The sequence below is a fragment of the Bombus terrestris genome, chromosome 14, assembly GCF_910591885.1.
Source record: "Bombus terrestris chromosome 14, iyBomTerr1.2, whole genome shotgun sequence".
In the NCBI taxonomy this organism is placed as follows: Eukaryota; Metazoa; Arthropoda; class Insecta; order Hymenoptera; family Apidae; genus Bombus; species Bombus terrestris.
The window spans coordinates 11,515,665-11,531,653 of NC_063282.1; the positions used below are offsets into that span (position 1 = coordinate 11,515,665).

General features: G+C 34.7%; 1 protein-coding gene across 5 annotated transcripts; it reads left to right on the plus strand.

Moving 5' to 3' along the window:
- The first annotated feature begins 1,166 nt into the window (after nt 1-1,166).
- Nucleotides 1,167-15,849, plus strand: LOC100647133 (myosin-IIIa). Of its 5 annotated transcripts, XM_048412117.1 has the most exons (17): nt 1,167-1,324; nt 2,374-2,708; nt 2,872-3,153; nt 3,268-3,852; nt 3,911-4,302; nt 4,397-4,725; nt 4,868-5,374; nt 5,445-5,731; nt 5,877-6,151; nt 6,273-6,640; nt 6,778-6,888; nt 6,968-7,221; nt 7,299-7,507; nt 7,619-7,699; nt 8,168-8,332; nt 8,565-8,586; nt 13,858-13,960. In XM_048412117.1, exons 1-17 carry the CDS (start codon nt 1,309-1,311, stop codon nt 13,867-13,869), a joined length of 4,230 nt encoding a protein of 1,409 aa, XP_048268074.1. In that variant the 5' UTR covers nt 1,167-1,308; the 3' UTR covers nt 13,870-13,960. The 5 variants fall into 5 exon arrangements, with proteins under 5 accessions (XP_048268074.1, XP_012167743.3, XP_048268072.1 ...); XM_012312353.3 differs by lacking the exon at nt 8,565-8,586 and having other exon boundaries at nt 13,858-15,849; XM_048412115.1 differs by lacking the exon at nt 8,565-8,586 and having other exon boundaries at nt 6,778-6,885; nt 13,858-15,849.
- The last annotated feature ends 140 nt before the right edge of the window (nt 15,850-15,989 follow it).

Below are 15,989 nucleotides of genomic sequence, written 5' to 3' on the forward strand. Positions count from 1 at the left end.
TAAAATGCATAACGTAATTTCACGAACAAATTATTCCATAAATGCCAAACGCAAACAGAGATCGGATGCGTTTGACACACTTCACGTGTCTTGAACGTCACTTTGAACGTGACTGTAGATGGCCAATGGCGATGCACGATAATTAGCACCTGATCAGGCATATGCTTACATATGCAGTTACTAAAACCTGCATGCTCGTTTAAAAGTATTACGAAATTATTTGTATACTTTGACCTGCTCTTACATTTACATCTCAAATCAATATAGACATTCTAATTGTACGTTAGCTTTCCTTTTTGGAAAGAATTATATTTTACAAATCTTTATAATTACTCCATTTAGTTTGTTCGCAATGTTCGTTCGGCATGTACATATTCGAGAACACGAAATATTGCATTTCTCTTGTGTATAATTTTGCCATAATTTTGCCATAGAATTCATCGAATTTTTCCAACTGGATTATTAAACTGATTAATCTATTTCTTAATCTATATATGACAATCTCTTAATCTATCATTGTATCATTGACTACACACTTGACACCCGTGATCTATAAATGTCCTGTTTAATTTAGTGTCATAAAATGTCATTCGAAACCACGAGTGAGTGGCTTTGATCCTTAGATGGCTTCATCCAATGGCATAAGTTACTTATTATCATATCTTGGATTTATATATGCAGAAGCAGGAAACAGCTTTTCATTATCAATTAATTAGACTCAATTTCGTTTTACGCATGTCCTTGCAATAAGCGATACAAGAAAAATAAAATTACGTAACGATGTTGTTTAACATAATTTCGAAAATGAAAATAGACGAAATCCGACAATCAGGTATATGAATTTATTCTGATCGAAACAAATGATATCGGTGAAAAAATAACAGTTTTCCTATTAGTACCTTTTTTGTTACGTATTGGTGGTTACGTGAAACAAGACTAAAATATCTATTTATCTACTTATATAAAAACCATGCACGGTGCATATCAGATTCATAATGCATATACGTAAGCATGTTCAAACCATTATGGAATTAACATCAGAAATCAAAATGACAGAGGAGCACGTGGCGTGGTCTTCTTACGAGACCTATTTCTGAGAGTGAGCACAAGTGCGCCGGTCCTACCGAGCCTGATCCTATTAAGGAGTTAACAGGTATCTGGTTAGAAGACGAACAACCCAGTCGTATTTCACACCTGGTCAAGTTAACAGTGTCTATTGATAATCACTGGCGCATCATTTAATTATTTAGGGCCTTAAATAAGGCATTCAGAATTTTAAAATATCCAGCGTAAACAACGATTACCAAAATGGGTGATATAATTGGTCAGTAAGAATTCACGTCAAGGAAAAATTTTGGCGAACAATATAGAAAGTGCAGTGGAACAATTGTTGGTAAATTCGACAAGGGAGAGAAAGTGTTCTATACTTTGAACTCAGTGAAATTTTATTAGTCTATAAAACAATAGAGCTGCATAATCGTCGATTATTATCTATTGTTATAGATGCCTTAACCAAAGAAATTTATATTAATTTAATTGTGAATTCAAACTCGCGTATGTTTCGAAACAACTGGAATTTTTCTATCTGTTTCATTCATGTAACTAGTTGGCAATGCGTAAATTCGATTACCATAAGAGAATATGTTATATAATTAACTACGCTGATATATATAAATCTTCATTGTAATATATCTATTTTGACAAGACTACATATTCATTTGATTTCTAAAATGATTTCGGTAAAAATCAATCTTTCAATATTATTAATACTAAATAAATTTACTTCTTCGATGATCACACTTTATCTTGTTTCATCTATTTGCTCTTTTGTAGTATTACAAGATAAAATGTGACTTATTTTCAATAACATTTTATCTATCTCTTCTATGGAAAGATTTAGTTCCAAGAAATGTTTTTATTGCCCTATACTTACACGGTATAGCAGTGACAACATTTCTCTTCGTGGTTCACCGCAACTTTCTAAGACTCGAACAAGGAATCATCTCGTATAAAACTACCGATAAATGCAGCACGTTATGTTATTAACTTCATTCACGATTTATCATTCATATATTCATACACGATTTGAGTGTACCATACTCATTACATCCCGATAGAATTGAAATTTATATTCGTAATAATAATTGAAGGCATTAACGTAATAAAGATATTAATATAATTTTTATGCATTATTATCAATGTGTATTATTAATAATAAGATGGTAAAATTAACTAATTTTTTAATTTAATTTATTAACTAACTTAATATTACTAATCTATTAACTTAATATTACTAATTAATGTAATTTAATTTACAAATTAACTAATTTTACTTGTACAAATAAAATGTAGAAATATAATTCCCTGTTTCAGAAATGACCGGTGGAGGGACCAATATGGCGTACCACGGTCTGAGTCAGCACGTAAATTTTGACGTGATACCAGATCCTGGAGATCGCTTCGTCTTGGAAGAATTAATCGGAGAAGGAACCTATGGAGAGGTTTACAGCGCGTATTGCAACGAATCTGGCAATAAAGTTGCAATTAAAATTTTGGAGAACGTCGCCGACAATATCGAGGAAATCGAAGAAGAGTATCTGGTGCTGAGAGACTTAAGCCATCATCCTAATATTCCTCTCTTTCATGGCTTGTTCTTAAAAAGAGCTAAACCTGCTCAAGAAGAGGATCAATTATGGTTCGTCATGGAGGTATCGTTGCACTAATTTTCGTCTTATAATGTAAACAGGAAAACGTAACGAATATACAATCGAATACATCAATATCGTTACCTAATTAAACGTTGTTTGATACCGCTTTGAAATTTCCAAAAAAAAAATTCACATGAGTTATTATAAAACGTTCCGATTGTAGTTATGCACCGGAGGGTCGGTGACCGATCTCGTTCAAGGCCTGAAAAAAAAAGGAAGGCGCCTAACGGACGACCAAATAGGTTACATCCTCGCAGAAACGGTGGAGGCACTAATTTATTTACATAGCAATCATTGCATGCACCGTGACGTTAAGGGACACAATATTTTGCTTACCGAAGATGCACACGTTAAACTGGTTGATTTTGGCGTGTCTTCGCATCTCGTTGCTACCCTCGCCAGAAAAAATACCTCGGTTGGCACACCGTACTGGATGGCACCTGAGGTAAATTCCAAAATTCTTTCTTCGACGTTAAGTCATCTTTCGATTATCAAAAATTTCAATCGTCTTATCAAAATACGACATTAATCAATGTGAAATCTTACAAATTACGAATAGGTGATAGCTTGCGAACAACAACTTGATTCTTCTTACGATTCTCGATGCGATGTTTGGTCAGTTGGAATCACAGCAATCGAACTAGCAGAGGGCGATCCACCCCTATCTGAACTGCACCCTATGAGGGCACTCTTTCAAATCCCCAGAAATCCACCACCGTCCCTCAAAAATCCAGATATCCATTCTCCAGAGTTGGTCGACTTCATCACGGAATGTTTGGTGAAAGATCTCGAGCACAGGCCCTTTGCCAGCGAACTAAAAGAGCATCCTTTATTGATGAATATCGAGTCGAACGCGGAAAAGATTAGAAACGAACTACAAGAGGAGATCCGACGTCAAAGAGCTGATGGAAAAGTTCATAGACAGCCCGAAGTAACGACCAAACACGGCAAATTGAAGACCGATCGGAAAGCTAGGCCAGAAAAAATGTACATGGACGACCTGGCTGCTTTGGACATGTTATCGGAGGATGCAATCGTCGATCAGTTACAACACAGATATGAACAAACTCAGATATATACTTATATCGGAGATATACTTGTAGCTGTTAACCCTTTCACAAATTTGGGACTGTATACAGGCATCGTAAGTATCATCAAACTCTATTTATCGAAATTTCTTAAGTTTCAAGTTATTTATGCAGGAACAAAAAAGATACAAAGGCCAGGCAAGATCGGACAATCCACCTCACATTTTCGCTGTCGCCGATGCTGCGTATCAAGCATTGCTACATCAACGACAAAATCAAGCAATTGTAATTAGCGGGGAGTCAGGAGCAGGAAAAACGGAAAGTGCGAATTTGCTGCTGAAACAATTGGTTTACCTCAGCAAAGCTCCTAATCGTAATTTGGAAGAAAGAATTCTTCAGATAAATCCGATAATGGAAGCTTTCGGTAATGCGACTACTGGGATTAACGCAAATTCATCGAGATTTGGCAAATATCTTGACTTAACCATGACTAAAGGTGGTAAAGTCACTGGTGCCAGAATATACGTATATTTGTTAGAGCAATCTCGCGTTGTAGCTCAAGCTGAGTAAGTTTCTGTATATCATGTATTTATCGATATGTACATTGTACGTTGAAGCTATGTAATAATTTGAACATTCTGATCTCGTTGATTCACACAGAGGTGAACGCAATTTCCATATATTTTACTACATGTACGATGGTCTGGAGGCAGACAATCGTCTTTCAGAATTCTATCTGGATTCGAACCTTCGGAAGCATCATCGATATTTGACAGATCAGAGTCAAACATCTCAAACGCATATCGATAAATTTCAACAACTAAAAGTCGGTTTTAAATTACTGGGATTTCAAGATAGCGAAGTGGACATAGTATATCGTATTCTGGCTGCGATACTTCATCTCGGTGATATCGAGTTTGGTGAAGTAGCCAGCGAGGATAATACCGATAACAAAAGCCGCGTGATTGATATAACACCTTTACACAGAGGTAATATTACCAATAAATTTATCTCTTCTAAATTATCGTTTCTTTCGTTTTCGTTCCTTTTCTTCTTACTTTTTTCTCTCGCGAAGAAGTACTCTTTCGAAGAAGAATTTATGAAATTTATAAACTTCGAAACACATTTCAGTTTCGCAATTACTTGGTGTGGAAGAAAATGATCTTTTGGAAGCATTGACATCAAATTCCGTTATGACCAGGGGAGAAACAATTACGCGTAACAATACGGTAGCCGAAGCGTGTGCGGCTAGAGACGCGATGGCAAAAGGATTGTATGGTCGATTGTTTGACTGGATGGTCAATCAAATCAACTGTTTACTATGTTTCAATCGTTCACCGAACTACGAACCGCTGGCGATCGGTCTGCTGGATATATTTGGTTTCGAAAATTTCCCGAGGAACTCCTTCGAGCAACTCTGCATCAACATCGCCAACGAACAGATACAATATTACTTCAATCAGCATATTTTCACCTGGGAACAACAAGAATATATGGCGGAAGGAATACCGGTAGATTTGGTCGAGTTCTCTGACAACAGACCCGTTTTAGATATGTTACTCAGCAAACCTATGGGACTTTTGGCTTTATTAGACGAAGAAAGTCGATTTCCCAGAGCCACTAATAAATCCCTAATCGGTACGAATCTCCAATTTTTTGTTTTTCGGTAAAAGTAATGCATTCCATAATTATTGTACATATATTACAGAGAAATTTCACAACAATATCAAGTCTAAGTTCTACGTAAGGCCAAAATCGGACGCAGTTTGTTTTGCAGTCCATCATTTTGCGGGTCGCGTAGTTTACCAAGCAGAAGGTTTCCTAGAAAAGAACAGGAATTTCTTACCTCCTGAAGTAATCCAGCTGATCAGGCAATCTCAGTACGATATGGTCCGTTTCTTGTTCCAATGTCCGATCACGAAAACTGGCAACTTGTATTCGGCTGTTCACGAGACTGATTCAAAAAAATTGTCACAGTCGAATCAGAATACAAAGGTATCTAGGTTTAGCTACTCGATTAAACTATACAGGCTTGACAACGCTGACAACTCGAAAACAACGCCGTCGCAGCGATGATCTTACAGATTGAAAATTGCTGGAAATTTGGTTTAAATGAAAATTTGTTTGTAAATTGCATTAGGAACGGTACTCCAGTCGGGGATTGGCGTCACAATCCAGAGCTCAACAAACCGTAGCAACTTACTTCCGTTACTCCCTTATGGATTTACTCCAAAAGATGGTATCTGGGTCGCCACAGTTCGTACGATGCATAAAACCGAACGACTCTAAGAGCCCACGATTCTTCGATAAAGAGAAAGTCGTGAAACAATTGAGATATACCGGGGTCTTGGAGACAATAAGAATCAGACAAAATGGATTTTCGCATAGAATATCGTTCAACGAATTTCTAAAAAGGTACTCCTATCAATTTCGAAATATTGATCCAATCAAAGTTCATAGATCAATCTTTATTAAATATTAAAAATTAAACGGGCTGTTTTAAATATTTTTGATTAAAAAATTATGTATGTTTCAGATATTGTTTCTTAGCATTTGGATACGACGAACGTGTGGTAGCGAATCGCGACAATTGCCGTCTCTTTCTGATCCGTTTGAAAATGGACGGATGGGCATTGGGCAGAACAAAAGTTTTTTTGAAATACTATCATGTCGAGTTCCTTTCGAAGATGTACGAGGAACAGCTGAAGAAAATCATTATGGTTCAATCATGTGTTCGTCGATGGCTCGCTAGAATCAGATTTAAGAAGCAGAAATGGCAATTCGCCGTGTCTGTTGTGACACTACAACGTCATATTCGTGGCTGGTTATCGCGGAAGCACTTCTTAGAGGAAATGAGGAAGAAACAAGAAGAGGAAGAAGCAACTGTTCTACAAAAAATGCAGGGTATATGAGTTTCCTTCTTTGCTTTTTTTTTGTTTTGTTTTTTTGTTTTTTTGAGATTTCTCTCGGGGAATAAAATTCACAACATACATTATACATTGAAAAGAATATAAAACGAATCGATTTAATATGTTTCACAGAGGAACAGAAAGAGAAGGTGGAGATTGAGAAGCAGACAGAAGAAGACGAGGAGGATGAAACTACGAAAGAAGAGTTGAAGGAAGATGATGCTGCAGCTATCATACAAAGTCGTAAGATTAATCCTGATAAAAGCATAAATTTACGTTGAATTTCATAGAAATTAATGTAACAAATTCTTTTTGTCGTTAGATTTCAGAGGATACACAATTCGCAAACGCTTTGGACCTGAACTGGAAGAACGTTTCAAGAAGATCTTGAACAACTACGATGATAAATTTGAGGCACATAAAGCGTTACTGCGCGAAGGTTTAAAGAACGAAGAAGCAGCGTTTATAGTCCAACGGTGGTATAAAAAGGAAAAAGTGAAAAAAAGGAAACCTCCGACAAAAGATCTGGTACATCATAAATTAAGGCAAGCTGATCTTATACAATTTTCTCAAAACGTGAGTAAACGAAATTTTAGATAAAAACTTTGATTCCACTTACGCATAATGTTTCATTTATTCCAACGGTGTCGAAGGTTCATATGAAAAATCAAGAAGTGCACAAGAATCTACGTCACAATAAGCCAGGAGTCCGATTAAACGAGATAGAAGAACCGCCACCGGATTATGTTCGACCCGAAGGATTCAACATGGTGCAGCCGATCATGCAATATCGAAGTGGCAATCAAGTGGATGGAGAAGAAACGATCAAGTACTACCGTGACTTGAAGGATGAGATGAGCAGGTAAATAGACATAATGCATTGACGCGATCGATTATTCATTCTCATTTTCTTCGAGCGAATGAGAAATTCGAATGCTCAATTTTCCAATGCTTTTGGCACTCGCATCGGAAGTGGTTCGGACTTCGAAGAAGAAGAAGTTGGCTGGGACTTACCGTTGATACAGCTAGAAAATGACCTTCACCCATTGACGAGGTACATTCGTAGATACCAGGAAGATTTTATCAAATTATTATCTACCTCGCACTACACCTGTAGATATTTGTAAATCTTCTTCGACCTTTTTTCGAATATCATAGTACTAGGCAGTAGAGATCTACATTAACATCGTCACTGAAGATCCCATAATCTTTTATCGAAAATCCTATTCTATCCTAGAATACAGAATATCCTCTTAAAGCACTTGAGCCATAAATTCACTAAAATATTCAAAATAAACGGGCTATTTGTATTATCCTTGTACCATGAATCTTATTGTTAGTTACACTGAAAATGTGTCCCTTGCCAACACATCTACAAAGCGAACAAACAGTTTCGAACTTTAGCAAGATTTTAGCGGATCCTACTATCAAAGAACTTTGTACTATACCTATGTAAAACAGTGACGTAGAAAGCAGGAACGCATGTTGCGCATGAAAATTATTGCTTTATTTCTAATCTCAGGAGTCGAATTGGGCAGATTCTGGAAGTGAATACCGAGAGGAGAGAACGTTTGGAAGCTCAGGGAGACTTTGCGATAGCTTCGGAACAACAACTTTCGGATATATGGCACAAAGCTTTGAGAAATCCGAGCGAGGATCAGCAACAAGAGAACTCGGGCAGAGTGGGGTAAAGTCAAACTTTCTCAATTAGACGTTTATTGTCTTCTTGTCTAAACTTAAGTTTTCCATCTAAAATGGAAACACTTCCCCTCAAACAGACAGTTATCATTACGTTCGTTCCTTTACTTGTCAAACTCACAATACATTGTTCTTGTAAATAGGCAGTATCGTTGAATTAATCATTGTACGATAGCAATCGAGTTTTACTAATCTTTCGTTGTGTTTCTGTACCTTGCCAGAGGTATCATGGCAAACTTCCAGGTAAAACTATAAACTTATGCCATCCGTAGTATGTATCATACCTGTTTCAGAGATTTAATTTCATTTAGAAATCGTTTTAGGGTAGATTTTATGTAAATATCAGAGAAAACCAACTTATCTTACACACGTATCTAGTGATGGGATCTGAGACACTTTGAATCAGTTCGAACAGGATACGAAGCTTAAAAGTCTTGAAACCCTTGATAAATAATTGATCGTCTTGGAAATCTTGAAAGTCTTGATCGTTTTCGATGTCTTGAAAATCTTAGGGCCCGCGATAGGGTTTGATAACGTGATGTGACTCAACGTATACTGAACGTAGAAAGTATTCTACACACTTTAAAACGGAATAACTGTTTGAAAATTGGGTCAGACGACTTGATCTCTTTTGAGGAGTTAGAAGGATTAGTTTACTAAATGACGCGCAAAAAATTGTAAAAAAGTTGCAATTGGTCGAAATTACGAAGAAAACAGTAATGAAAATTTCAACAACATATATTGAACCCACCCACTGTATATTGCAGTTATGTATAATAGTAATGTAGACGCGGATAACAAATGTGCATGATCGACCAACGTGTTACATGAGACTGCAGTGATGAGTATTCATGTCTTACTGCTTTTTTATTATTTTGATTCAAATAGTATCATTGATATAAAATATTAAAGAAATTCCAGAAAATGTGAGTTATCATAAATACATTTATTTATGTTACTCGTTTCTATAGCTTGCAATACAGATTACGAATACTGATACAAACCTGGCGAATGCGAGGAAAAACATATAACGAACTAGGAAAAGTTTTTCAAATTTAGAACAAAAATTATGACAGAAATAAGTTTATTGCATATACATTAGTTATTAGCTATTAGATAACAAAATCGTATTGATGAAATTGATATAGTATCGTATATAATACAAAAGATAATATAATATAATATATGGTATAAAGTAGCAATTATATTTTAAGGTGAATAAGTTAATAATTATAAATAATAATAATAATGCTTCGTAATTACGTATATCGAACGGAACACGCCTCGCCGATTTCAATGAACTCCAAATATGTCATTAGGCACTGATCATGTTATGATCAGTTTCACTTATTCATATGTAGCGACTTATTCGTTGTTTATTCATATAACTGCCGCTCGGCTTTAGTTTTCGAGATATTCATATAAATAAATATTCTTAAAACTTTTAGTTTAATGTAAGTTTATGTACGGATATGATTATATTTATATTATACGTTCGTGCTGCGATGGGTTTATACTACCCCTCGGACTTCAATTTTTAAACACATGGAAATAAAAAAAAACTTAGCTTATCTATTTGAAAGCATGTGCTTCGGTAAATGACAGACTTTCCTTATGTTCACTAATATTAATGGGACTAATAGACTTTCTAATTGATCAAAAAATGATTCAGGATAAAATAATATAGCTCGAAATATTTCTAATTAGTATAAAGAATAGTTTACCATAAAAATGTATGTAACGGTTACATACCGTTGTTTATGTTTGTTTGGATGTTGTTTGTTTGGAATGTTTTTTATGGATTTTTTCACCCAAATCTAAAATCAAAGTATCAAAGAAAGAAAGTTTGTCATTTACTAAAATAATGCTCTCTAGTAGCTATGCTAGGATTCTTATTTACTTGTATTTAGAAAGAGAAACGTGAGGTCACATTTAAGTAAAAAGTTCAGCAAGAATATTACATGAATATATCGAAAACTACAACTGAGATAAAACTTCAGTAAAGTTAACTCATCTCCGATTTCGATAATTTTGAAATATATTGTAAGTTTATTGCCGGCAATAGACATTGAATTCTGCTTTTAGTTGCGCGTCACTGTGACAGTGTATGTGTCAGTTTGGTTGCCGACCGCTGACCGCTTATCTTCTGTTTATAAACGAAGATCGGCCGAGCTTAAAGGTCTCGTACACAATTACATACACGAGGCTGCAAGAAGCATCTGTTATAATTTAGCTCGATTAAAAGTGAATACAATCAATGTATCGTGTTTGAATTAGACTTTTCAATCCGGCGTTGCCTCGCAGCGACTAGATTGAAAAGTCTAACTCAAACCCAATACATTGATATTCACCTTTAATTGAGTTCTAAGTTACAGGAGACAATTCTTGCAACCTCGCATATGTAGTTATCACGGGGTCTTTAAACTCGTCCGACTCTCATTTATAAATAGAAGATAAGCGGCAACCAACACTGACGCGTACGCTACTGCAGGCGCACAACCACAAACAGAATTCACTGTAGTGGTATCGACAGATTTTTGCGAATATCTTGGGAACTAAGCGAGACTGCCGATCATACGTATAGGAAAAAATTGTTCAGAATCACGTATATTTACCGAATCATGCATATTTACCGTTTAATATTCTGCATATACTTTATTTAGTTGTAAAAAAAGTCATTCCGATCCATTCCCAATTTAATAACTATCCATCAAAAATACAACCTTCTCTTAAATCTAGTTGCTTAGCAAAAGACAAGTATTCCAAATGCAAAATTTATCGAACATACCAAAATATAAATTAATTTTAAAAATCGAGACACGTTGGAATTTAAGATACGAAATATTTAATGGATTATTATAATAAATACAAGCAATGACATCAACACTATCTTCTTTCCCCCATTTCCTTCGATTTACTAACTAGAAATGAGCGAAATACATTAGCTAAAACTTTGCTTATGTTACAACCATTTCTTTCTTTCATCATAGAATTCAATACTGGATCCGATATCTCGATTTCTAAAGTTATTATAGCCATGAAGCAATTACACACTTGTCTTAAATTGAATGGTTAGAATCTTTCAGTCATAAAATTAAAACAACAAATATCTCAAGAGGAATTTATGTTTAGTGAAACTGCTGAAGGAGCAAAGACACATACATTTTTTTTAATCTTTGTTTATTATTTCCAGGTTTTTTACATATTTTTTTCTTTTTTTTTACATGATTTTTTTCCAGAATAAACGCTGAATTCTGGTTGTAGGATGTTTCAGGCAAAAGTACCGATACGCGACGGTACGACATAGCCATGCATTATTACATTTTTTTTCTTTTTTTTTTTTTAAGATTATTATTGTAACTTAAATTTAAGCCGCTGTTGCGCTGTGCTTATGTGCGATATTTTAATTTATGTCCTGAAAGCCTGGTCGCAAAAACAGGACAGTTCGTTAGCCTATTTGGGAAGGGATGGGAGAGGGTAGACTGGGAGGGGAGGGGAGGGGTGGATGGAGCAAAGACATTAGTCAGATCAGATTTCAGATGTAGCTGATATTGAAAGTACCTCGTTTGAGATAAACACTGATAATCCTTAATAATATTCCACCTACATCTTAATAATACATCACTATGAACTCGTTGTCTTGAACTCGAAATCGTTGTCTTGTGACAACGAAGTAATATGATAAAATTTAATTAGTGAAGATTCTATAACGGAAAGTTGTGTTAATAGATATTCAGATCTGTGGCGGCACTCGATGACAAATACCGTCACTCGACACTAACTACTAACGAGTAACGGCAGCGCAGTGGTTTGCGCCTTCCCCTCCCCTCTCAGTCCATCCCCTCCCATCCCCCCCTAATAGGCTAGCTAACTGTCCTGTTTTTGCGTCCAGGCTTTCAGGACATAAATTAAAACATCGCACATAAGCTCAGCGCAACAGCGGCTTAAATTTAACTTACAATAATAGGCGTAAAAAAAAAAAAAAAAAATGTAATAATGCATGGCTACGTCGTACCGTCGCGTATCGGTACTTTTGCCTGTACCACCCTACAATTAGAATTCAGCGTTTATTCTGGAAAAAAACCATGTAAAAACAAATATGTAAAAATCCTGGAATCAATAAACAAAGTTAAAAAAAAAAAAAAAAAGTGGTTTGCGCCTTAGGTTACAAACATTTCGGGACCCGGGTTCGAATCCCGCGCTCCTGTGGTTCGATTTTTCTTCCACGTATCTAAATTAGAAGAATAATAGCAGTACCCCAGCAACGACATCTACAGCCAGCAACTCTCTACTACAATTATCACGGCCAATACAGTTACATCTCAGATCCATTACAACATTGGAAAAATAAAATATCCAAATATCCCAAATAGATCATAATTCCTGCCTTCGAAAAATTTCTTTCGCGTGGCATTAATGTGGCAAAACAAGACAAAATTGCTTTTGCTAATTAGTAAATTTTGTCTTGTTTTGCCACATTAATGCCACGCGATAGAGATTTTTCGAAGGCAAGAATTATGATCTATAGCAAACAAAACATTAAAACATGCCACTTTGAATACAATTTTAATATTAAATAAATATTATTATTTATAATTATAAACTTATTTAACTTTAAATATAATTATTACTTTATACCATATATAGTATATTACATTGTGGATTACATAATATTACATTAACTTTAAATACGATTTTGTTATTAAACAATTAATATATATATAAACAATAAACCTATCATTTTCATAAATTTTCTCCCAAATTTGAGAAATTTCTATATCAACACTCGTAATATGTACCGCAAGCTACAAACTATAGAAACGAGTAACAAATAAATGATGATAACTCAATATTCCTGAATTTTTTATAATATTTTATGTCAATGAACTTTGAACCAAAGTAATCAAAAAGTGGTAAGATACTGAATACTCATCACGCTATCAAACACGCTAAAACACGCTAAAAAGACCAGGATATACCAAAACTCAAGACTTAAGACTCCAGACTTATCAAGATTATCAACAGCTTTAAGCTTCGAATCACGTTCGAAGTTATTCGAATTTTTTGCTATATATATATATGTACAGATTCCATGCGATTCGAAGTATATCAGACCTCACAGATAATGTATCTTTTTCTTCATTTAATACACTTTTGACTAACATACTTTAGTTACTTTAAATTATGTAATTTATAAAAACAAAAACTTATTTTCTGATGCATACATTCTAATTAAAATATAAGAGAGATCGTAAAAAGCTGTACAAAAAAATAAAACATGTACGATCGAAGAAATATTTAAAAAATAAATACTTTATCCGACATTTCCATAAAATTTTTATCATTCGAATTAAAAGATGTCTATACTATTTCTGAAGTACATATTCCGATACCGTAGATCATTATTTATCTTCATTCTTTGAGTTTCATTTACAAATCGGTAGTTTTGAAATCGATAACGAAAGATCAATATTTTAGGCGATCTTCGATTTAAAGCGATTCTTTTGTTTACAGTACAAGGACTAATCATGCGGCTGGCAAAGACTTGCGGTTCCCTGAAAGATATCCGCGCTGTAAACAACCTACAGTCGACTCTTCGAATATCAACCATTCAAATGGCCTACGATTCAAATACATCGACAGATACAACGGTGTAAATGACCGTCAACAATCTATCAGTGGTCAGCAGTGTATCGTCAATGGATATCATGTTGCAAATGCTCATCAGAACCTGTTTAAGGGAGGTTCTAATTTTCCAATGGGACGATCGGCATTTGTTAACGGGCACGTTCCTCTAAATAATTATCACGGCCTCGCGAGCGGACACGAAACTACAATCAATAACCATTCAAACTCGGTTAATGAACATTCATCGGCAAACAATTTGGTCAAAGTCAGTGGATACCCACCTTGCAGTAACGGATACCGAAATATCATTAGTGGTTGTGAAAATGGTCTGTTCATAAATAAAATGGTCGTGGGAGATGATTTGATCAAACCTTCGAAATTAAACAATGGCCTTAAAAATAATATAAATGGTCGTGTAAAGGAGATACAGCCTACGAAAGAAAATGACAACTTAAGTAAACATCGATCACCTAACGTAGACAGCAAAAAGGGAATCAACCGATTGGTTAATTGTCAGAACGCCATCAATGGTCGATTAGCTGCGAGAAAAGATCTGGGTAAGGATACGTTTGGGATCCCAGCTGATCTCAGACAAATTCTCAAACCGACTGTCGTCGTTCAGAAGCGACAAGAAATCTTTAAGGTAGATTACGATCCAGAAGATATCAATGGACCGTACAATTTTCGGCAGCTATTGAAACCAGCTGAATACCTTCCTACGGAATCTTTAAGAAAAAGGAAGGGCAGCAGCTTAGCTTGCAACGGAGTTTCGGTATCAAAGGACAAGGTCACTGAGAAACACGTGAAAAGAAGAGCACCGCTCGCACCAAATCAAAATAAGCTCGTTAACGCAAAAAAATAACCTCAATGAGATGCCCGAATGTTCAAACTTTCTTAGACATGTTTTTTCAAATATTCTACGGGCACTTAGACTACCATTAGACGATGTAGAATAATTATCAATCGCATATACGAATTCCCTAAAAAATATGTTTCTAAGGAAACATAAGCACAGAAATGGCAAAAGATACTCGAAGAAGATTTAAGATTTGAAAAAAGTATAACAACTACAAAATAATTCTTATCTAGTTAATATAACGCGATATAATATAACGCAACATAAGACAAGGTATTAATGATTCGTAAATTTTATCAACCGATATTTTTCAGTATTATTACTATATGAAGCTGAAAATATGTGAGTCGGATCGTTTAACGAATTGTGTAGGTATTAGCCGTATCTAATAATTTTTAAACTTATGCGAACTAGTTAGTTTCGTTAAATTTTGTGAATACTAGTTATTCGTAGAATTTTGAATTTTTTTTTAAAGTATCAAGAATTCATTTGTGACGAAAGAATATTAATAAAATACAACAGATTCTGTGAATTTAATTTATTGTAATTCATGATAACACGTTTGTCATCTATCGAGTTATTTTATAAATACTTATTTCTCATTATTCGTTCGACTCAATAATTTGATCTTTTGTATCAAATAAATGAAAAAAGAGATATTGATTTGTTTGATACAATCAACTGCTGCTGCTTAACGAAATACATCTTAAAAATATTGTTCATTTAGAACTAGTCATGTGTAGCTTTACAAGAGTTAGATGTGTTCGATAGTTTTAAAATAAATGTTCACAAACTTCTGACAATGTCTCATCGTAATATTTATGTTTTAGACGCGTACGTATAACTTTCAAATACGACCACCAATATAATCTATTGATAAACTTGTTCATTAGCATCTCGTCCTATTAAACGTTTCCGAATACGTCTTAATTAGACGCTATTGTCAAATGTTTATTAAATCCTAATACTAGTATGTATTTCGAAAATACTGCTTGTAAATAAAATTCTGATAGAAGCAAAAATATACTTCTATTTATTATTACATTTATTATTTAAACATATAGGTTCTATTTATTTCGAGTTTTGTTTTTCGGAACTATTATTTAATATTTTGATATAAGTCGCAAATTTATTTTATGAAATATTTACTGAATTTAATTCT